Source organism: Caretta caretta, chromosome 7, assembly GCF_965140235.1.
Source record: "Caretta caretta isolate rCarCar2 chromosome 7, rCarCar1.hap1, whole genome shotgun sequence".
Lineage (NCBI taxonomy): Eukaryota > Metazoa > Chordata > Testudines > Cheloniidae > Caretta > Caretta caretta.
In genome coordinates this window covers 24,266,394-24,289,759 of record NC_134212.1, presented here as the reverse complement: position 1 = coordinate 24,289,759, position 23,366 = coordinate 24,266,394, and the positions used below count along the sequence as shown (strand labels likewise).

Below are 23,366 nucleotides of genomic sequence, written 5' to 3'. Positions count from 1 at the left end.
GCCAGGGGAGCCAAAGGCTTAGCAGGAGACTAGCCTTGCCCCTGCCCAGTTCCTACGGCGCTGCATGAGCAAGGGCAAGGGCTTATCTGCCCCAGGCTGTAGGTATCCACCCGCCCTTGGGAGGGTGGGGCTCGTCCAACCGGGCAGGGGCTCATGGGCTGCAGCATTCCGGTGCCCCGAAGGGGCTGGGCCGCGTGCCCAGTGCGATCCCTCCCTGCGCCCTTATTTGCCCGTGTAAGGAAGGACCCGCCCCGCCGGCTGAGAACAGTTTCTCATCGGCATCGGCCTCCAACCAACAGAGGGCGCAACACGGTCTCAGCCTCGCTAGACCCATTTCTGTGCATGCGCCTTTCTGCTTTAGACAGCTGTCCCAGTCTCCGCCCATGCGAGCGTCTCTCCCTGCGCATGCGTATCGCCCGGCAATTTGCCTACTTGCGCGTGCGCTCCTGTGCTTTTAGGGCTCGTCTTCCTGCGCATGCGGCTTTTTCTCTCCGCTCGGGGTCAGTTCGGCCTCGGTAGGGGTGAGGGGATAAGATGGCGGCCTCCTCGGTGTGTCGGGCCGGCTGTGCCGCGGGCCGAACCCTTCTGCGGGGCCCCCGCTCCTCGGTGAGTGGCCGCGCGCCTCTGCCCCGCCGGGGCCTGGGGGAGGGGATGCGGATGGGGCCGGGGCAGGCCCAGCCGCCTTGGCCGCCGGGAAGGTCACAAGGACGGCGAGGCCCTGGGGACCGGCAGTGGCCCAGGCCTGGCTCTGTCTGCGCCCCCCCCCCCCCCCCGCTGCGGCTGGGCTAAGGGATGGGGAATGCGGTGCGGGGGCCGTTCCTCGGCAGGGTCCCTGTTCGCAGTGACCTTCCCCCGGAGCGGGGTGCGCGGGGCTGGCCGGAGGAGCCGTGCCCGTTGGGGGAGGGACAGGGCGCTGCTGTCGGGGGGGGGGGGGGGCGTGTTGCCGCGCTGGCTGGTCCGAGGCAAGCGGCCCCTTCCTTCGGGCACTGCTCCAAACTCCGCCCGGTCGGATTCCGCTTCCCCGACTGCCGAGAGCCCCGGTACACCCGCGGCCGGACCTAGCCAGCCTGCGGGCTTCGCTTCGGAGCTGGCTAAGGAGCGCGGCTGCTCCCGTTGCTTCTTGCTGTTCGATCAGTCTTACCCAGAGCGCCAACGCCGCACCTGCGGGCGGCTGAATCCTACACGTCCCCTGCTGGCGGCCCCTGCCCACCCGGCAGGGATACAGCCAGCGGCCCTGGAACAGCTTGTACAGTGCAGGTGCTGAGAGCCATTGAACCAAACTTGTAAACCCTGTGCATGATGGAAACCTCTTCAGGCTGGAGGGTGCTGCAGCACCCCTACTTCCAGCACCTATACATCCAGGTAGCGTCAAAGAAGTTTAAAAGCTCGTATAGCCGCTTGTTGAAGCGCGCCCAGTTCCCATGTTTGTGCTGGGATGCTGTATACATTAGGGAGGCTTTGCTCCTGTGTAGTAGAAGGTCTCTGGCTAAGACGCTAGTCTTAACCAGACAACTAGTTGGCATCTATAAGTAGACATTTGTTTCCTGACTAAAGTCATTTAGTGTATGTTAAAACTGGGTACCGTTTCTGATGCTGTGGGGGAGCAGAGTACTGCACCTTCTGTTTGAGGTTCATAATCCAAGGAAATCCTGCTATCCAATTTGGGGTTCTATTGAATAAAATGATTTTAAAACTATTAAGACAAGCCCCTAAAAGCTTAACAAATTGTAGTTGAGAGAGGAAAATGGATGAAAGAGGAAAATAGTAATACAGATGTAGCAGGGATAGTTAAAGCAACAACTCTTTATTCTGACAGTATTATGATTATTTTAAATAGGGGAATTTCAGCAGGGAGCAAGTTCCACCCCCTAGAGCCCACCACAGCAAAGGTCCAATCATTCAACCATGACAGTGTCAGCATAATGTCAATCAGTTTTTAAAAATCAGTTCAAAGTAGCTTCAGGTGCTACACCTGCCCTGAGTCCCCCTGCTGAACTCTTTAGTTTTGCAGTTATGTTTTCCTATTTTGAAATTTTTCCCCTTTTGCTGAGTGCAGAATCCACATGGGTAAGAGCCAGTTATCTAGACAAAACAATGTAGCAGACAATGGAAAATACTGTCAAAATGCACAGAACAAACTGTCACAGATCCACAGCAGTGCTGCTGTGTCCCGGCTTTGGAGCAATCTCCAGGAGGAACCTGTTCAGTGCGGTAGACCATGTACAGGTCTTGCTCTTCCTTCAGAGCAGGCTATGCCACCTCTTTAGACTGAACCTCTGTGGCTTCAGCACTCCTACTTCATACTGTGAGCTCTGTTCACCAAGTCCACCTGAGGGAAACCCCTGGTAGAGACTTTTATGCTTTTCAGGAATTAATGCACCTCCCCAGGTATTTACAGGGGTGCTCAAACAGTACTATCAAAACACTCAGGTTTACTGCTGAACTGGAGCACAGCACTGGAAGTCCTTAAATTAGCATAGAGAACTGAAGTTTAAAGCATAGTTCAAGTCCATTCTGGTTAGTCCAGAGCCCAGCCAAGCTGTTGTGAACCCTCATGTTCAGGCTGTCTCTCTCTTTAGCCATCTGACCTCCCTGGTCATTTTCAGGTGAGAGCCCTTGCTCCTTCCAGCAGCCAACTCTTAACCCACCCACGGTCCTTTGTTCTCGACCTGTGGGATTTTGCTTTGCTTTCCTGCTGAGAAGTGGGGAAAGCCATCTTCCTGTGGGTCCTTGGTTGCTGGGTGTCAGTGTTCTGGTGATTGGATTTGCCATTGATATGGGGTTGGCCGTGTCAGTCTTTTAAATGACCCCTTCAAGCTCAGACACTTGTCAACATTCTCTTATGTCTCTGACAGCACAGCTGTGCTGCTATAGTACTTCAGTGAAGACACTACCTATGCTGACAGGGAGGGCTTCTCCAGTCAGATTAGTTAATCCACCTCCTTGAGAGGCAGTAGCTTTGTAAACGTGAGAATTCTGTCAAATTAGCGCTGTCTACACTGGGGGTTAGGTTGGTTTAACTGCGTCACTTAGGGGTGTGGATTTTCCACACCCCTGAGCAATGTAGTTATGCTGATGTAATTTCCTAATGTATTTCTGGGCCTAGCTTGCCCTGAGACCAAATGGTCGTCCATCCTCCCCCACCCCATAGCCATACAAAATATAGGGGAAACGGAGGTACACAGGATTCACAAAACTATTACATAAAATTTCCACTTTGTCATACAAATTAAATGTAAAAAAATTGGAGAAAATAATTCTCACCCTTTGAATCTTTCTTCTCCTCCATATCAAGTAAGGACTTCTTGTCTTTGTTTTCAGATCTCTGCATAATTCTTCACCCTTCCCTTCTTATTGGCCCATATTTTGTGTTGCCCATCTATTGCCTCTTCTGCTGGTGATACCACCCTCAACTCTCTTTTTGTCTGATTCTCCTATGAGTATCTGCATGCCTTTTTCCATGCTCATCTCTAAAAATGAGCTGGTCTGCAAGGCCTTTTCCCTTTCTACATTCAAAAGCTTCCTGAAGACCCATTTCTACCATGTTTGTTGTTGCTTGTGGATTAAGTCTGTCTTAATTTGTTTATCTTACTGATTCATGGCCAGTTAGAACTGGGGGCGGGGAAGTGGACCTGAGCCTTAAGCTGTGCTGGGGGACCCCCCCCATCTTCCACAGTGGTGCTTGGGATCTCATCTCCTCTTACCCTCGCCATACACACTGGTCCTCCCCCTGCCATCAGCCCCATTTTGTCTCCATCATCTTTAATAAAAGTCAGGGACAGGTCATGGGAGTCTGTGAATTTTTATTTGTTGCATCTGATGAAGTGAGCTACAGCTCACGAAAGCTCATGCTCAAATAAATTGGTTAGTCTCTAAGGTGCCACAAGTACTCCTTTTCTTTTTGCGAATACAGACTAACACGGCTGTTACTCTGAAACCTATTTGTTGCCTGTGACCTGTCCTTGAATTTTACTAAAAATAACTGAGACAAAATCTTAACCTCAATAATAAGTGGTGTTGCTCTATGCTGAAGCTGAAAGAACGGGTAAGGGCTTTGAATCTGAAGTGACATAGTTGATTTTAATCTGCTACATATATTGTAAATACATAGATCCTGATTCTTTACAGTGGCTGCTTATAATGTATCGCTTTCATTGTGTTATCCCTACAATGGAGAGGATGTATGTACACTGTACACTTGGTACAGATCTACCAAGATATATACTTTGTGAGATGAGTGTTTGATAAATGGGGATATACAACCTGAAGGACAACATAAACTCTCATTGCTTATCTGTCCCAAATCTTAGCATAGGAAAGAAAAGTAAAGAGGTACAGATATCAGTCTCTGGAGACCCATGGTGTAGATTATGATTTTGGGATGAGGTTAAAGCCCTGCAAAAGGTCTCAATTTATGTTAAGAATGCCTAACAATGGGACCACTTCCAAACTCCTGCTTCTGGGGTTTGCCTTGAGCCCACTTGATTGCTCTCATCCTTTTCCCTTCAACCTGTGAAGATCTCCCCCCCCCCACCCCCATGCTCATGTATCCAGAGATCTCAGAAACTGGCAGATCTTATAATTTAAAATATATATATTAATGGTTAGGGACCTACTGTGGGAAAGCTTTAGCAAGTGAAACTGTGTTCTGCTGGATTAGTTCATTACGTCTGCACCATCATGTGACTCTTGGCAATCTATATGTTGGTAGCTCTGTACTATAGTGTGAGTTGCTGTTTGATGGTGGCTTTCTCTTTAGCCAGCCTTGATGAGTTTGGGGAGAAATCGAGGTGCAGCTACCTATGCCCAGGCACTCCATAACATTCCAGAGACGCAAGTTACCTCTCTGGATAATGGCCTCCGTGTGGCTTCTGAGGAATCCGGCCAGCCTACGTGCACAGTAAGTTTAAGATGGGTTTGGAATCATCCCATGATCACTGTTAACTTAGTTCAGGTAATGTACTAGTCTTTCAAAGCCCTTGTTGGAACCAAGGTTAGCAGCAGAGATTCAGCCAATTGTGTTTACTTGTCTGTGGCTCTAGGCAAACTGGAGCTTAAATAAAAGGCACAACTTGCTTTGGAATGAGTCGACAAATGTCTCAAAAGTCCATTGATGCTCTCATGCTCTGCCCAGATCTCCCACCTGCGTTTGCATGAAAGTAGCTTTCAGACTTACTTACGCTTAACTCTGACAGCCATTCATTGCTTAATACATCTTTGATAAAATTCTGAAAATTATTCTCTTATGTGGCAAGGTAAATGGTATAAATAGACTAGATTATTTAAAAAAAAAAAAATACTTACACTGCCACCAGCATTGAAGGGCATGTCCTGGTACTAGCAGTGGGGTTGTCTTAAACTCCAGGTGTTACACTTAGTGACAGGAAACTTGCATATTTTGCTAGTTGTATTTCCTAATTGTATTTATTCACCTCATCTATCTTCTGTTAGGTGGGTGTGTGGATTGGGGTAGGTAGCCGTTACGAAAGTGAGAAGAACAATGGAGCAGGATACTTTGTGGAACATCTGGCATTCAAGGTGAGATGATGTGCTAGGTCTGGTACTTTTCATGGGAATTGACCCTATGCAACTACTTACGATTGAACTATCACTCTGGGCTCTGAGCTTTTCTGTCTGACTTTAATTTATATGTGGTTCTGATTCCTGTGGGTCAAATACATGTTAGAAAATTGGACTTCTTCCACTTGCCACTGCTTAAGATGTGTGGGCACCAAAGCATGAACACACCTTTTTGTGTAAGTTAGAAGGAAAATGAGCTTAAGCTCTTCAGGGCAGGAAGTGTCCTTGTTTGTCATATTGCTTAGCAGAATGGGATCCCAATCCTGCTCTGCACCTCTGGATTCCACTGTAATACAAATAAGGGGCTTTTTTAGGTACCTATGAGGGCAAAATAAAAGTTCAAGCTGCCCTCTCTGTTAAAAAGGCATTTTATCTGTGAATGTGCACTGAATCTTTGTACTGACTCCCATAGTCAGTGTTCAGGGGACTCTACTCTTGCCACTGCCCAGGGGATTTACGTGCCTAACTCTCTCTAGTGTTTCCCATGCTAGTCATGGGATAATATTAACTGGCTCTGAACAGCGAATTTACCAGTCAGTGGCATGAAAATCAATGGCAGTGTGCTGCATACAAGAAGGGTGTGCAGAGGTCCTTGTGACGAACTCCTGAACTTCCAGAACAATTTTTCTATGCAGTTAAGTATTTTTAAACAATGCAAATTTAGCCCACTTTTTAAAAAAAAACAGAACCCTAATTTATTTAAACTTAACATCAGTAATTTTATTTTTATTTATATGGAATTGTGTGTGTAAATATATGAAAATTACTAAAAATGAAGCACTCTTGCTTTGCTACTCGTGTAGTTTGTGGCAAAGGAAGTTGCTCACAATTTGGATATATGACAATTTGGAGACTTACTGCTAATATTGGGGAAAAGAAAAGGAGTACTTGTGGCACCTTAGAGACTAAGCAATTTATTTGAGCATAAGCTTTCGTGAGCTACAAAATCCGATGAAGTGAGCTGTAGCTCACGAAAGTTTATGCTCAACAGCTCACTTCATCAGATTTTGTAGCTCACGAAAGCTTATGTCAAATTGCTTAGTCTCTAAGGTGCCACGAGTACTCCTTTTCTTTTTGCGAATACAGACTAACACGGCTGTTACTCTGAAACCTGCTAATATTGGGGTAACTCATTTACTGGAGAAACCAGTGTAGAAAACTTGTATTAGTATTTAGCCCACATTAAATAAACAGTGCTGTAAATAACTTTCCTTATGGCTGAGTGTCTCTAGCCTTTTAATAATGCAGCCACCTGCTGAGCAGCACTTTTTTAGTGCAAGCAGGCCTTCCTGCTGAATAGTAGCCATACTATGGTAGCTTTCACTGGGAGATCAGCCTCACTTCATGGTGACAAGCATTTTAGGGCATTCTGAAAATTACATTTGTCCTCATTAGTAAGTACCTATTGGCATCTGATGGGAATGAAACATAGCTACTTCTAAAATGGCACCCTGAGTTCTGTGAAGATCTGTGTCATTAATTTAGTTCTTTAGTTGTCAGGGAAAAACCTAACCAATTTCTAGCTACATTTGTTTCTTTTAGGGCACAAAGAAACGTCCTTGTGCCACTTTTGAAAAGGAAGTGGAGAGTATGGGTGCTCACCTCAACTGTTATACCTCCCGGGAGCAGACTGCCTACTTCATGAAAGCCCTGTCCAAAGACCTGCCCAGAGGTAGTGTGACCATTGGTCTATTAAGTCTCTGATCAAGAGCTTGAGGGCAGAGAAATATTAGTTTTGGTTTGTTTGTTTTTAATGTCTCTTGTTATGTGCCAGTGGGATAAAGCAGGGACTCCAAGGCTATGATTCACTTAGTACCCAGGGAATCTGAGCATTTGCAGGTCCTGAATAGTTAATTGATGAGCATATAGTCATGGAATGGTGCTCAAGCCTTCAGCTTCATATTCTTCTAAAATAAGCCTTTGCGGCCTACCATACTACTGTTCTGTATATAGCCTTTAATAATGTTGCTGGGTGAGAGAGTGACTTTGATCATCCTTTGCCGTACTGTGAGGTTTGGGAAGATGGGTAGCGTTAACTCAGTTATTAACGGTCAGAAATGCTCAATGGAGCTCCTGTGGGTTCTGTTTTCAGTGTAGCTCCTTGCTGCCGTATGCAGATTTCATGTGTCTTTTGGGAAGTAGTATTTTCCCACAAGAGCAAGGACCTACAGGACTAGCTATGACAAACCATAGACACAGCAAGTTTTTTGCAAGTGTCCTACACGTTTGACTCCTGACATGCAGCCTCATCTCTTCCAGTTTTAGGCACCCACACTGCATTGCCAGCGTACGGAACCCCTGAACTGCTATGTAATTCCTGTACCAGTCTTATAATGCCTCTGAAAAGCAAAATGTTGTTACGCCAAGATGAGAAATGATTTTTAATGTTGAAATTTCTACATATTGAAACCATTCAATTTTATCTGTTTTGTGACCCGATGGAGACTTGAACCTAGGTGAACAGCTAGTATGTTAGCCCATTTTGCCCCACATACCCTATCCCATCATGGTCTCCTACATTCCCCCTTTTTTGCTGAGTCTTGGTAGAGTGTTTATTTCAGTCCATATCCATTCCTTCTCCAGATTATGACCTGTCTTCAGTTTCTTGCTGCAGTCTGTAGTGGCCAGGTAAAGAAATTGCTGAAATTGTGTGTGTGTATTATAGCTGTCGAGATTCTGGCTGACATTGTGCAGAACTGCAGCCTAGAGGATTCTCAGATCGAGAAGGAACGGAGCACCATCCTTCAGGAGCTGCAGGAAATTGACAGCAACTTGACAGATGTAGTCTTTGACTATCTTCATGCGACTGCTTTCCAAGGCACTGCCCTGAGCCGCACTGTCGAGGGAACCACTGAGAACATCAAGTGAGCAGCAAATCCACTCTTTTAGATCTGGAGTATGATATACACCCAAAGACAGTCCTCCTTCCGCTAACACACAATGCTTGGGAGCACACAGTTCCTGTTATGGATCACTGAACTTGATAAAAAGGGAGCTGCATAACCACAACTACATGCAACTGTGTGCAGTGAGGGTGGAAAGGTCTTTGCTAGTAAAGCACATCAGCAACAAAAGTATTTGCACAAGGAAGGCAAGCCAACCCTACCCATTTGCACGCAGCAGGTAGTGCTATACACATGGCTGATCTGTTCACCATAGACTTACAATTTTTGCCTTGACTCTGTGCTTCCCACTGCTGGTGATGGATGCTGTATTATCAATTTTGGAGTTTGAAGTCCTGTTGTACTAGGCCTGATCCTAGGGCGAGCAGTGCTACACAAGCTTCTCTCACATATTCCCCACCATTGTGCCTCAGCCCTAACTAGGGGGGATTGACTGTTTAGGCCAAGAGCGCAGCCCTCTCCTGTATCTAGTCTGTGGTGCCTCTGAGATCACCAGCCAGGAGTGCCATTATGGTGGTGGCCTTGACCATGGACACTTACCCATTAGCAAGTAGATAGAGATCACGTCACTTCACATTGGCTACTAAACAACCATCGGAAAGTAATGATTTCTGGTCACAAATGATATAGGCTGGATTTGAACTGGAGACATAGAAGTGAAAGGTTCAGTATCCTAGTCCCAATTCCCTAAGCATTGTGGTCTCCAGGGTACAGCACAGGGGAGGGCTAGATGACCGATTCCCAGGAGATGTTCTTACTGTAACCAAGGGAGTGTTGTCTCTTCCGTTGTATTGAGTACCTGCCTTCCCTGACCACCCAGCCCTCACAGCTCAACCTATCTCCTCCATACTTGGATTGTTGGGATATTAAAATGTTGTGTATGCTCTTTAGGCGTCTGACTCGTGCAGATCTAGCCGCCTACATTGACACTCACTACAAGGCCCCTCGCATGGTCCTCGCAGCTGCTGGAGGTAAGTGCTAGTTTTCTGGGACTCTAGGAGTGGGGTTCTCTCAACAAAATTTTTGGTGGCCTCAGAGTGCAGCCACCAACTCTTGCTGGTGGCTGCTGACAATTTTTCCTAAAATACTTAATTAACTGTAGGAAAAACAAACAAATATGCACATATACACGTCCAAAGCATTGTGATTTGTGTAGGGGTTATTTTCAAACTCAATAATAAAAGTAATGTACCGTTGTCTCTGTTCTTTACTGGACCTAAACAGAAAAGAAACAAAAATAAGGTGCTTTGCGTGTTCTTGTCTTCCGTTGGTTTTTTTTTAAGATTTGTTAGGTGGGTGGCAGGCAGTGAAAAGTGATATTAACTAACATACAAATATCACTTTTCATGGCAGATTTATTCAGCTCCCAGCTTACTGGGGCTAAATTAAGCCCTCTCTGGGGAGGTAGGTAAGGAAGCAGTGGGGGGCCAGCACCTGGGGCCGAGGACCAGAGACTGCTGCTGTGCAGCTGAAGTCCGGGGTTGGAGGGTGCAATGGGGGCCAGGGATGATGGAGATAGGATGAGCCTGCTGCTGGAGCCCATGGATGGAGAAGGCAGCGGGGCCCAGGGCGACGGGCACGGGGTGGTGAGCCGGAGGCCAGCACCCACTGCCCAGCTGGGGCCAGATCCCGGAGCCATTTGGCCAGAGCCTGGAGGATGGAGCCTGCTGCCATGCAGCCGGAGCCCAGGGCTGGAGGAGGCAGTGGGGACCAGGGCAACAGGGGGGAGTGGTGAGCCTGGGAATAAAGCCCACTGCCATGTGGGTAGAGCCATGACCAGAGCCCGCCACCCCAGGGCTGAAGCCTGAGCCCCACTACTCCCAGGATATGTGGGGAACTCACACCAGCTGCCTGTTCCTCTGGCATTTCTGGTTTCAGAGTGGGGCAGGGCCCAATCACTACTGGCAGCCCCAGGGGAGGAGCTGCGGTTTCACCTCCCCCGCCCCCCATCACCACCAAGGAGGCTGTGGCCACAAGAAAAGGCAGCCATGGTGGCCGTGTTTGAGAAACAATGCTCTAGGAAGTCTTGATATTTTAAAACTGATGTTTAGACTCCAAAGTGGGGGGTCTCAGGCTCTTTTCTGTCATATGGAACATAATATTTTTTTTTCTTCCTTGCATTTCAGAGGCTCAAGCAGCTGTACTGATTTCTTGTACCTTCTGTTCCCCTTTCCAGGTGTTTCCCACACAGAATTGGTAGACCTTGCTAGGCAGCACTTGAGTGGAGTTCCCTTTGAATACAAGGAGGATGCGGTGCCTATCCCCCCACCCTGCCGTTTCACTGGGAGTGAGGTAAATTCTTCTCAGCAACAGCAGATTGCTTTGAGTACAAAGCATACCTTTGTGACATTATCCCCTGGTCACTTAGGGGATGAAATCTCTGTGTAAACTTGTATGTTTTCTTTATGTGAGTAGATGGCACCTCAGTCCTGACCAGCAGCAGGCCCCGCTGTTCTAGTCTTGAGACCCCTACCGAGCTCTGCCAGTCTTGCAGAAATGTTTTGGTTGTAGATGTGATCAAAATCCCCTAGGAACTTATTGAGCCTAGTACTTTCATCTATGACCTAATGGAGTCTAGAAACCAGATGCATCTGGTGATGTGAATGGGACATTACATACAAGAACTTAAAGGTGAAAGGCTAGCTGATTTTGCCCATGACCGCACCAAATCCCCTAATTTATCAACCCATGCTTTGTATAAGACCCTGGAGAGAAGGCCACAATGCTCACTCTGCTCTTGCCATGCCCCTTGATGTTTTTCAGATCCGTGTCAGAGATGACGCCTTACCCTTGGCTCATGTTGCTATTGCAGTGGAGGGCCCAGGATGGTCCAATCCAGACAATATTCCCCTTCTTGTAGCTAACTTGATCATAGGGCGCTATGACCGCACCTTTGGTGGTGGTAAGGTAAGAAACTTGGGAGCATGGCGTTGAGTCAGCTGTAGTGACTTAACATTATGATCTCCTTGAGCGGGAAGCTGTTATGTATAATATTGAATTCTGAAATGTTCCCATGAAATGGAGTTTGTGAATCCAGAAGGCAGGATAGAAATGCTGACCAGGGCTGATCTGGGACACCTCTTGGGCTGGATGGGGTGTGGCAAGGAGGTCCTGCTAGCTGTCTCTGGAGAGCTATATGCAGCTTTCTCGGAGAGGATTGCTGCACAGCAGATCCTCAGCAGATATAGAATAGGACTGAGTAGGACAATTCCCAGCAAGGTGCTCACACCCCTGAGTATCCTTTCTGTAAACTTGTCCTGTGATGCAACAATGAAATGTTCATTTAGTGGTGATAGTATTTAAGCAGGGCAGGGTAATGTGTATCCCTAAGACACAGGCACATCTTACAACTGCAGTGTGGTGAGGACCTGTTTAAAACCCAATGTACACCTCTCTTATCTCTGTATAGAGACTCCCTCTGGCAGGGCATGCCTGTAGTATAGTCCACTCTAATTTCAGGCCACCTACTCCCTATATCCCCCCACTTTTCTTGTGGTACCCTTCTGGAATGGTACCAAGTACCACCTTCAGAGTGCAGTGCTGGGAAAGGAGGAAGTTTAGTGAGATGTAAAAGCCTTCAGCAGGCTGTACACTCTACTTTCTACCATGAAAGCTTGTCATCTCTGTAGGGTAGAGCCTGGAGTGCCCCCCTGAGCTCTGTACCTTGTTTGCTCTTCTAACCCTATAACCACTCAGGGGGAGGCATTTGAACTGTTAAAGGAAAGGTGAGCATTTGAATCACTGAGGGTGTTTACTTATGTGCAGAATCAATCCAGCAGGCTGGCTACAATTGCAGTAGAGAATAAACTCTGTCAAAGTTTCCAGACCTTCAACACTTGCTACTCTGACACAGGCCTCTTTGGACTCCATTTTGTTTCTGATGCTCTGAACATAGAAGATACACTGCATTTTGCTCAGGGAGAGTGGTGAGTGTGATTTGCTGCATGTAATCAGTCCCTATTATGGAGACTAGATCTAGCAGAGAACTTATTGTATCCTACAAAGTTCAAGCCCACGTATTGTCAAGAAGAGTCCTGTGCTTTCTAGAGTTTTATCTCATGTTAATCCTTTCCTGTGCGGCTTCCACAACTTACCTTGAGAAGAAACTCTTCAGGCTGTAAGAGAAATGACTCCTCATATCCCGCCTGAATCTTCCTTTGTCTTAATCTCACCCCATTGTTCTAGTTTTATCCCCCTGACCTCCCTGAATGATGGCTGTGGTCCCTGTTTGTTTTGGTGCATTAGAGGTTGTTCTAGTGTTGGGGTCTCTTATCCCCAAACAAGGTTGCCTTTCCCAGAGCATGTGAAAGGCACAGTCTGTCCATCATGTTACACTTAAGAAAGGTGACCTGGTGATACATAATGCACAGTCTGAGTCCTGTTGACTGACTGGTAAATGCCTTGGTGCTGGAGACTATTCATTGCCAGGAAGCAATGTAAAGGCACTTTACATTGTTTAGTCTTTCTTAGAGTTTATGATGTGTCTTCCAGCAGTGCCTAGAGGCTACAACCAGAATTGGAGAAGCCCCCTGTGCTAGGAACTGTACGCATAGAGCAGGAAACAGTCCTTGCCCCCGAGAGGTTGCTATCTAAATACACTGGGTGGGAGAAAGGGATGCAAGACTTGTAGGAAACCTACCAAACTGCACAGAACCCTCAGGAATTGGAATCCCTTGACAGTGGTCAGTGACTGACTCCCATTTTGCGACCCTTAACAACCCTAGCAGCAGAGATTGTGTGTGATTGAAGTTTATAACAGGACTAACAGCTGGCAGCATGCCCTGGTCCCTTTGCTTTCTTGTTGCTGCCAAGTTGGAGTGACACACCTGCCATTGAGGTGCTCCCAATTGTGACTGCTCGGGTAAGGTATTTGTCATTTCCCCCCATGTATGCTCTGACTAGACTTGCATTGAGCTTGCTTCAGTCAGTTTTCTGTGCTACTCGTTGTTGAGTTCTTAGCCACTCTGAACAATACATGGGGAAGGTTAGTTCTTGGTGTATTAGTTAGTAGCAAGAGGGTTGAAGACCTAGTATTCAGTTTGTATAAGAGGTTGAAAATCGAGGGGCAGTGTTCAAAATAAATGTGGGTGGAGGTAATCACTTCTCATCTTGTACTAGTGGAATGTCTTTGAGAGCCCCTTATTCCTTCTGATTCCTGTTCAGGATGCGTCTGTGCACCAGTGCAACAGATGGGGAGGTGAAGAGAGCCAAGAACATCCTACGGAATGCCCTGGTGGCTCAGCTGGATGGTATGTTCTAATCTAAGGAACAGCTGCTTTGCATTTTTTAACAGCTTCAAGTTCTGGCCTTCCTGGAAAGGAGGAGCTCTGGCTAGAAGCAAGGTGCTACTGGCAAGCAGTGTGCAAGGTTGCTCCTCAGCCCTGACCTGGCGTATCCTCTGTTTCTGTCCTAGGTTACCACCCCAGCTTTGTTAATTCTGAATCCTAGTCTGTAACGCTCCATGCTATCCTGAATCCATGGGTCTCTCCTGAGCAAAGGTGGCAGTGCCAAAACAAATTAGGCACCACCCTTGTGATGCCGACCAAGGGCAAGGTTGAGACCATCAAGCTGATTTCAGTTATGACCCAAGTTAGGTGTGAACCATGGTCTCCAGAGGTGGAAGTCATAATGCATTTCTCTGTTCCCCACTGGAGCTGCCTGGGATGGCCTACTAAAGGAGCACGTGGGTGCTGGGTTATTGGAAGCTGGCTAATGGTATGGGCTGCTTGCATACTTTTTTCCAAACTGGTGGTCATGCTATGACTAAGGCTAGGATTTTGTCATGGTTACTTTTACTAAAAGTCATGGACAGGTCATGGGCAATAAACAAAAATTCACAGAAGCCGTGACCTGTCTGACTTTTGCTGCTTTGGCTCCATGGTTTCCCCTGCCACCGTGGTGGCTCTCAGCTGTGGGGTTCCCCACGCTGCTGGCAGCAGCTGGAAACTGCGGGGGGTTCCCTCCACCCATGGCAGCTGGGAGCTACAGGGTGACCATATTTCCCAAAGAGAAAATGGGGCACCCCCAGCCACTCGCCCAAGGCATCCCCCATGCGAGGCTGTCACCTGTCATTGGAACCCTGAGAAAGGGCCTCCTCAGGAGTCTGTCACTACAACCTTGCAGGGGGCCCCCTATTGCTGCTGTCGCCAGAATCCTGGCCAGGGCCCCGCTGGCTGCCAGCTCCAGAGTCCTGCAGCGCTGGGGCTGAAGCAGAGAATGTGTCAGAGGTCTCTGGAAGTCAGATTCCATGACTTCCAGGACATAAACATAACATTAGCTGTGATGTGTTGGAAGGCCTTTGACTGTCTTGCTCAAAACATGAGGTCTTTCCTAACGAATCTCTACATCTTTCCCAGGTACCACACCTTTATGTGAAAATATTGGGAGTCATCTTTTGAACTATGGACGCCGTATATCTTTAGCTGAGTGGGATGCCAGAATTGCTGTACGTATCAGTTGTTACGGGAGCCCAATTCACCTTACTCCAGGTGTTTGTTACTGGGCATAAAACTTGCTGCTGAGAAACTGGGCGTCTAAGGCACTTACCTGTTTAGTTAGACTGTTTATCCTGGCAAGTCAGAGGCAGGGTCAGTGTTAAACAACTGAAATATATGTATCGTGGAATTGCCAAAATAAGGCTATACTTGTGTTCTGTGTTGTCACACCACCTTCCTGCACCCTAGGTCTAGATGCTGGTTCGTCCCTTGTAGGTTAGTAGTACAACATATAACCATGTTAAGTGACTTGAGTGCCTGTAGCATTAGTGATGTGCCTCATTTGAGTGAATCCACCTCTGAGGAGATGGCCAGGATACAGTTTCAGCCGGAAAGGTTTCAGTGAGTATATGCCAGTTAAATCTTCTCTAACCAGAAGCCGGAACTAGAAATGGTTTGAGAGATTCCACCCAGAATATTTTACTCGTGAGCAGAAAGCTGGTTCATAAAGTTCTCCTTTGCTTATCCATTTCGCTTTGCTATTGCAGCATTAGAGTAATATTGAGAGAGAAGTGTTCTTTAACAGGTATTTCAGGGGATCTTCCCTAAAGGCTCCCCTTGTGCTGATTCTTCCTTCTGGTCAAGTATGGCTCGTGTTGAACTCTTAATCTTCACTTCTAAGTTGATTTGTCAGACTCCCTCATTTTTAATACTTATCCCCAAGCTCCCTCTGTAAGATACATAGTGGGTGCAGTCTTGCAAGAGCCATATAACAAGGAGCTTCGTTGCCTGGCCCTGTGTGTGTGTGCAGTCTCTGGCACTTGTGGAGCACTACATCTGATACATAACTTGAGGGACTTTAGTTACATAGACTGGAATGGGTTGTCCATATCCTGCCAAGAGGAATTTCTCATGGAGACAGTAAGCTGTCCTGGCAGACAAGTAGCCAAATAACTTCAAAGCAGCATCATATTGAACAGATAAGCAGAAAGGGTCAAATCTCTTGGTCTTTGGCAGTCTGATTGTGTGGTAGTTGAGTGAGTGGCTTTTAGTTTGTGTAAATGTGTGTCTATCAGAAACATGATTTGTTGCCTGTTCTTGTCATTTCCTGTTAGACTGTGGATGCCAGGATGGTACAGGAGGTCTGCAGCAAATACATCTATGACAAATGCCCAGCAGTTGCAGCAGTAGGTAAGTGACCTGGTTATACGCACAGGTTGAAAAGCAACCAACATTGTTGAGTCTTTGTTTATAATGGAGAGCAAGGTGTCTGCTTGGTGGATCTCTGGCAGTTTTCTGTATAAAGTAATTTTGTAGTTCTGGCTTTTCTCCCTCTAATTTACCCTTCTGGTAACTTCACTGCTGTCTCCCCTGCCTTTGTGCATCGATATACTGAAGCATGTTCACCAGAGAGTATGTGTTGAAAATCTAGTTAGGTACAGCTGCTAAGACAATGGCTTTGGGCTGCTGGCTAGCCTCCCACTCTGTTACAGGCATGTGATTAACAATGGAGTTTCAATCTGAGTGGGGTCCGCAATAGTGCCCGCCAAATGTCATCTCCTTACTCTGTGGTGACATCAGTCAATGTAAGAATCAATGGGCTGGACTCCTTGCAGTGCTACTCTGCCATGTCTGTCTGTCGGCCAAGGAGATGTTCCCCTTGGAAAACTTGCCCAAGCATCTTCCCTCCCTTAAGGGCCTGGTGGATTCCCCTCCTCCGCACAGTGATCTCCAAGATTAAGTTTGAATCTTCAAAGGGGAGCTATAAGAAAAGGGGTTTTCAAGACAAATGGGAAATAGTGTTAAAAATCACTGTCCAGTTAAACTGTCTTTATAGACTTGTTTCTTCCTACTGTTGGACTGAGGTTTTAATGTAAGGATTTGAGTCTGGGTGGTGGCGTCATTGGATCAGAGAGCAGTAGAATTGAGAAGCTGACGGTGGATCTCTTCACTTTATTCTAAGTGACTAATTCTCCTCTGCCTACTCAGGTCCCATCGAACAGCTCCCAGACTACAACCGGATCCGCAGCGCCATGTACTGGCTCCGTTTCTAGGCTGTGCCTCCTGCAGAATGGAAATGGAGACGTCTTGGGCTGGGATGGTGCTCCCAAGGGGTGGATCTGTGTCTGAATCTCCTGTGTGGCAGTGGCAAGATGGACCTTGCTGTAAGCGCTGTACAAACATTTGTCTTAACTGTTAAAACTAACCGAGCCAAATAAATATAATTTAAATGGAGTTGGCTCTCATGGGTGTTTATGGCAAAGTGCCACTGTTGGCTAGGTGTGGGGTGGAAGTTCTTTCATGAACCTCTCCAAGTTGGTGACACACTGGACCACCATTAGCACTGGCAAAAATGCAACTATAGTAGCTGGGCTGTGATAGGGTATGCTGAGTTAAGTGATGCCTGGAGTCATTGCTCTTGCCTTTCACCTTTGCAGACCAGTATAACACGCAGGTGGCTGAAGCCCAACAGGGATGCTGTTGGTCTGGATTGGGGTGCATTGAGGAGGGCCATGGAGAAGGAATCTTGCAAAGCCTTTTGATATTTGAGCCTCTTGTCAGTTTCTATAAATGCTCCAAAGTTCCTTCTTAATGGAAAAAAATGTTTTGCTTCCCTTCGCTGTGGGATTGCACTCTGTGTTTGCTGTTCAGTCACTGCCATAGCCTGCAGAGACACCTTTGACACTGGTCTCTCGTTCTGTGGCACCAGGCTAGAACAGAAAGATGAATGTCTCTAATTTTCACTCTTCCTTAATACAGCTCTTTCTTGCGCCTCTTTACAGTGCCTACAAACAGAACTGTTACTCACCGGCACCTTTTTGATGGGCACAGATTAGCTGGCTTCACACAAGGGGTTGCTTAGTATTTTATTTCTCTGTGCCCTGAGTAAAGGGGCAACCTTGGACTAAAATTTTGCTTTCAGAAACAGGTTCATCTGCTCTGCTGCTACCCAGCAAGCATCAGCATTTAAACAGCCACAAAGATCAGGAGCGAAAGTGATAGAGCTGCCATCCAATTGGGCAGTACATGTAAGGAGAGTGGTAGCCTTGTGCTCTGCGATGAAACTTAACTGTATTGATTCAAGTTTCTTTTGCTCTTTCCTGTGTGTCAGACACACCAAGCTTCACTACACGCGAGTCCTAAGCTATGAACAGCATCACTTGAGCAGACAGCTTGGCCTAGGCGAGAGGTCAAAATTGTGGCTTGTTTCTCTAGAATGAGTGATTTGGATCTACGTTCTCAGCTCACTTCCCACCTCCTTATTTCCAAGAGTGCACCAGCATTCCTGTCCATTCAGATTCTTTTCAGAGGGAGCCTCTCTGAACTGTGGTAGCGTACCAATGTGTGCACACGTACCACCTCCACTTTAGCTCAGAGCTCTCATTTCTAGTCCAGGTACAAGTAGTTCGTTCTTCTGGAGGAAGGCTGTCAGGATGCCACTGGGCACATGATGTACACACTGCTGTGGTTCAACAGTAGCGTGGTACAACTCTTTGAGGCACTATGGTTTTACTGTTTGTGCACAGTGTTTGGCACCAGGGGCGCTGATCTGACTGGGGCCCCTGTGCACTAGTCCTACTGGTAAAGGAGAGGAAAATGGGTGTCTAATGGCACAGAGGCTTGAGAATGGGGTTCAGGACCCTTCATCTTGAGGCTGATGGTTAAATGTGGGCTAAGTCAGTATTGATCAAAACTTGTTACTGGTTGATGTCCTTGTTCTGTGTGAAATGATTAGGACCTAAACAGAAACTAAATAGACAAGTGTCCCCATCAGACAAACCACTAATAATCAGTCCTATCTTTAACAGTGTTTGAGAGGCCAAGAACTGACTGCACCATGGAGACTGAACTATCTTATCCCTGGAGTCTGTGTTGGGTTGAGGTGGGCATTCAGGGCAGAGTGGAGGAAACTTATCCTGCTTTTTGCTATACCTGGTTGGTCTCCACTAGCCACCCAGCTCCTGTGTTGTCAGTCCAGCATCTTTCACAGGCATGAAATTCACAGGATATCTGTGGAAAGCTGACTGTATGGTCAGACCGAAAATATACAATATGGAGGTGCAAATTAGAACTGTGCCAATAACTGTTTGTTTTAGTTTGCTAAGAGTTTCAGATCAAATAGAAACTGAAACTCTTCAGAATATTTGGTGAATTGAAGAACATCAGCATCAACACCAGTGTGAAATGTTCATTGACCCAAATAGCACTTTTTGCTGAAAAGCTTTGCACAGTGGTAACGCAGATACTTCCCACGAGGTGGCGCTAGCTCACAATTTCTCTGTTCTTAAATTGCAACATGTTTTTTTATTTAAAGTTTTGTTCTGTGGATATAAATATTCATTGAATTCTCACTTAATTTCTAGACATTGCCCTGACAAGTGGATTTTAAAATGTAAAATCTTCCAAGAGTTAGTCATTGAATTCAAGACTAATCCAGTGAACTAAGCAACTTGTGCCAAATCTGGATTCTTAATGAGAATTAGTGTTTCTGAACTCATTGCATGTATTAGGCATGTTTGAAACTGTTAAATATTCTTGATGCAGTTTGAACTGAAACTAACATTGCAAGTTCTAGCTTGTTAGACACACATCTAAATCCCAGAACACTTAATAACCTGCTCCCTTTTGCCTGAAACCTTGTAGGACCAATAAACAATTCCACCTCTGTTTATGGCTGCAATTAGACCCTAACCCTCTTTGTTGCCTTCCCTAGCTGCATCTGCCCTGTAGCTGGGCTAGGTGAGCTGGTTGAGTCTAATACTGCCAGCAAGCTTTGTAGTTGGTGGGAGGTAGAAGAGGACAGCTGTAAGGTGGGCAAATGGGAATCCATTTATGTAACCCTTCACATGACAATTCCTGAGCAGATAGCTCTAGTGAAGAGAAACTATCTTTTTTGGAAAGAACTACCTGTTAGCTACAAGGCAGTATGGGGAAATCTTCTTGCTGCTGGTTTGGCTGAGGATTGTTGAAACAGTATTTGTCTATAGGTTCCCCAGTGTGTCTGTATGCTTTGGCGATCAGGGCTTTTAGAAATGCTGATGGTGTCTTGAGCAGCCCACCAGCTGTAAAGAAAATAAAGGGATTTATTCACTGCACAACTAACCTTTTTCCTTTGTGTGCAGCCTTTAGACAGAAGCAGCCTGGTAGAGAACATAGGGATGTTTGATATTGGAGCCTATAGTGATGGGAATTCAATCCTCTGCTTACTGGCTTGCAATGGATTTTTGCTCAGACTCTTACAAGAGGCTTGAGAATGAGTTGCTGAATAATCCAGTACCAATATACTTGACATCTGGACTCTTCTGTGTCAACTCTGAAGTGGTTGGCAGGATCCCTGTTACTAAAACTGCTCTGTGCTGCCCCATCAGGGCAGCCTCGATCTGAGAAAATCCACATTTGGAAAAGTCTTGCATAACCAGCGTATCTTGAAAGTGTGAGAGAGGCTCATCTCTCTCCTTCCCCCCACCTCCCAAGTTCCAAGGGCTAGTGTGGGACAGTGGCATCAAGTAGAGGAAGGAGCGGGAACACCCTGTGGAACAGGGCAATTTCAGATAAATTAGAGAGGGCCTGGATGACATAATCAGTCTTGCATCCCCCAGACAATGCAGGATTGTTCTGCAGGGCTTTGACCAGTCTAGTTTTCAATGAGTTAAATGACTTTAGCTACTTGCCTTGGAAGATTACTCTGCAGTCTATTGGACCATGCTGCTAATATTGTTCTAATACTCTCTCTAAACTTTTCCCTGCTTCATTTTCTCCCATTACTCCTAGTTACAGCCCCTTCCTCCACTCTAAACAGTGCTCCCTTTTTGATGCTTATGCCCTTTGCATAGTTGTGCACAGTTGCCTTCTCTCCCCTATGCCCCTTGATGGTGATTTAGCTGAACAATACCTCTAAATCAGCCATTCTCAAACTATGGGATGGGCCTCCCAGGGGAGGCATGGGAATGTGTCAGCGGAGCTGCTGCCCTCTTTTTTTAAATAATAATTTAAAAAAAACCCAAACATGCTCTGGCTGTCAGCCCTGGGTGGCTGGGGCTGTGCAGAAAGGCCATGCACACCCAGGAAGTGGGGAATAAAGGGGACAGCTGGAGCCCTGCCACTCAGGCTGCCCTCCCCCAGTCCCTCACCTGGGGGTTGTCAGCCCTGGACTGGCAACAGCAGCACAGAAGGATGGCAGTGGGGCACTAAGTTTGTTGTGGAAAGTGATATTAACAAATATCACTTTTCACATTGCCTCCCTTACTTACGTGCCGCTGGGCAGCGCTGCCTTCAGAGCTGGGCACCCGGCCAATAGCCGCTGTTCTCTGTTCTGCCTTCAGAGCTGGGTGGTGGTATATGTACTTGGGGTGGGCAGGCATAAATGACTGACTACAGACACAAAGAAGGGGGGCCTGATTAAATGAGTCTGAGAACCAATGTTTTAAATAAATTCCTTCATTGCTGTGCTTCGCTAGGAAATGAGAGAATTCAGAGTTATCCAGGATAGCGTACAGTATTCTCTGCCTATGCTTCCCTCTGCTATAGAACAGCATGTGAACACTGGAGACCAGGGAACCAGACCCTCAGATGTGCAGGGTGGATCTGCCTTTGGAACAAGCAGCTTCTTTGATATGTGAGAGCTGACTTTTTGGAATACCCATCTCTTGCCAAGGGATGGTCCATAGCAACCAATTGTCTGTAATTACCTTACCTGAACTCAGTTATCCCCCCTTGGAAATTACTGTTGACACTAATCATAGATATGCAGCTGTGCTTGTCCTTAGGGAACCCTGGAGCTGCAGAGAGCTGCCTTTGTTCTTGGTTCCCTTGTATTCTGGAGAGCTTTTGGAAGAAGAGTCTTAATCCTCTGAGCCTGGTTCTCTATTTTCTACCAGCTTCCCTCTGCTGCTGCTGATGGAGAACCACTCCTGATGCTTGCGGTGGGTGAGGAGAAGAATCAGGCCTGCAGGGGGCCAGTGTTTAGCACAGTTCTAATCTGTTCAAATACAAACAGGGTTTAAAATGGGAGCACAGTTCATCTATGCTTTGCAAGCTCAAACATGTTCAGACTCCACTAGGAAGGGTCTTTAGAACAGTTCTGTCAAGCTTATGCTCAGTGAACACTCCTGTTCCCAGCATGGACAGTACTGTAACTGAATTAGCCGCCTTAACTGCAATGTGGACAGGTTTAAGGAACAGCTTCTCCTTGTGTGCTCTCCCTCCCTCTGTCCCCCAGGCTTCTGGAGCCTTGTGTGGCTAGTCTAAGGTGCCATGGCATATAGCCAGCAGCTTTTGATTGGGTGAGGGCCAGGCCATGGCCAGTAATGGAGCGAAGAGGAAAGCTAATCAGGTGGGAGAGAGCTCTCATGAAACAGTATGGCTGGGAAGCCCATGTCGCTACCACTCAAAAGTACCTGGCTTATTGGTCGATTAACCTTTATTGAAGCTACTCTCTTAATATGGCTGAGGTCAAAAATGCACATGCAAAGTGTCAACCCCTTTGCAGTCACATGCTGCTCTCCTGTGAGCTGGGTGGGGAGGAAGATGGGCTAGTGGATGGGAGACTAGATTCACTTCCTGGCTCAGCCAGACTTCCTGTGTGACCTTAGCCAAATTACTTAAAGCACCTTGTGATTCCATTTAAATCTGTGCAGTGGGGATTATACATTGCTACCACTCAGGGGTGTTAAAGTTACAAATGCATTGACTGAGGCACTCTGGTGATGAAGCCATCTAAGTACCTAGATGGAGCTGTAGGTCTGGCCTGCTTCCACTTGTTCTGTTGGAGTGAATGAACTAGCTCCTCGCATTAGGGCTTTCTTTAGTAGATGTGTTACTGCAGCTTGCATTTGGCTGCACCACAGTGAATGAGCACTTGGATGATCTGAGCTGTGAAGTCCTCAAAGATGTGCCCCCCTAGCAATGTGCTATATGACCCATTAACTCCTAGGAACCTGCAGGCTCTGCTAACTCCTGATGCAGAGTCACTAAATCTCACTTCTCCCATACACTACAAAAACTGGCAAGAAATCCGTGCTGGAGCTAGTCTTGGGAGTGTCCCCAGCTTCTGAGCTCTGGTCCGTAAGGGATAGTTTCAGTATCCTAGACTTGCTTGGAGCAGAAATGATCCTTCTTGGGGGGGAAAAAAGAGATGCTGATGTAGAGTGTCTGGTAGTTTGGAGGAGAGAGAGAGGCAGAGAACGGGTCTTCTCGAGCCTGACCACCAGCTATGTCCCAGCCCCACCCACTGTCCTTGTGTAGTTGATTTGGGATGGGGCAATGTGCAGCTCAAGGGCAAGATTTGGTTTCAGTCTCTGCCTTTCCTCAGTACTTACTATTGGCTGGGGAAAGGAGTAATACTGGGACTTAAGAATTCTGCTCTTCTCTCTTCAGCTGCTCTCTACGGAGGTTCCTCATTTCTCTTCCTCTCTGCTTAAACTTATCTCCCCGCTGTCCCCCTAGGCCT

General features: G+C 46.8%; 1 protein-coding gene across 1 annotated transcript; it reads left to right on the top strand.

The window, feature by feature from the left end:
* Positions 1–447: 447 nt before the first annotated feature.
* Positions 448–17,152, top strand: UQCRC1 (ubiquinol-cytochrome c reductase core protein 1). The gene is made up of 13 exons (XM_048857787.2): positions 448–606; positions 4,760–4,900; positions 5,452–5,538; positions 7,123–7,252; positions 8,246–8,444; positions 9,375–9,454; positions 10,660–10,775; positions 11,247–11,390; positions 12,249–12,409; positions 13,647–13,732; positions 14,840–14,928; positions 16,033–16,108; positions 16,907–17,152. Exons 1-13 carry the CDS (start codon positions 535–537, stop codon positions 16,969–16,971), a joined length of 1,446 nt encoding a protein of 481 aa, XP_048713744.2. The 5' UTR covers positions 448–534; the 3' UTR covers positions 16,972–17,152.
* Positions 17,153–23,366: the final 6,214 nt, after the last annotated feature.

What these genes read in the sequence shown, in the direction of transcription:
- UQCRC1 (XM_048857787.2), top strand. Translation starts at nt 535, where the DNA reads ATGGCGGCCTCCTCGGTGTGTCGGGCCGGCTGTGCCGCGGGCCGAACC. An exon ending in GCACCTTTGGTGGTGGTAAG is followed by an intron (nt 11,391 to 12,248) that starts GTAAGAAACTTG and finishes ACTTATGTGCAG; the next exon opens with AATCAATCCAGCAGGCTGGC. An exon ending in CCTGGTGGCTCAGCTGGATG is followed by an intron (nt 13,733 to 14,839) that starts GTATGTTCTAAT and finishes CATCTTTCCCAG; the next exon opens with GTACCACACCTTTATGTGAA.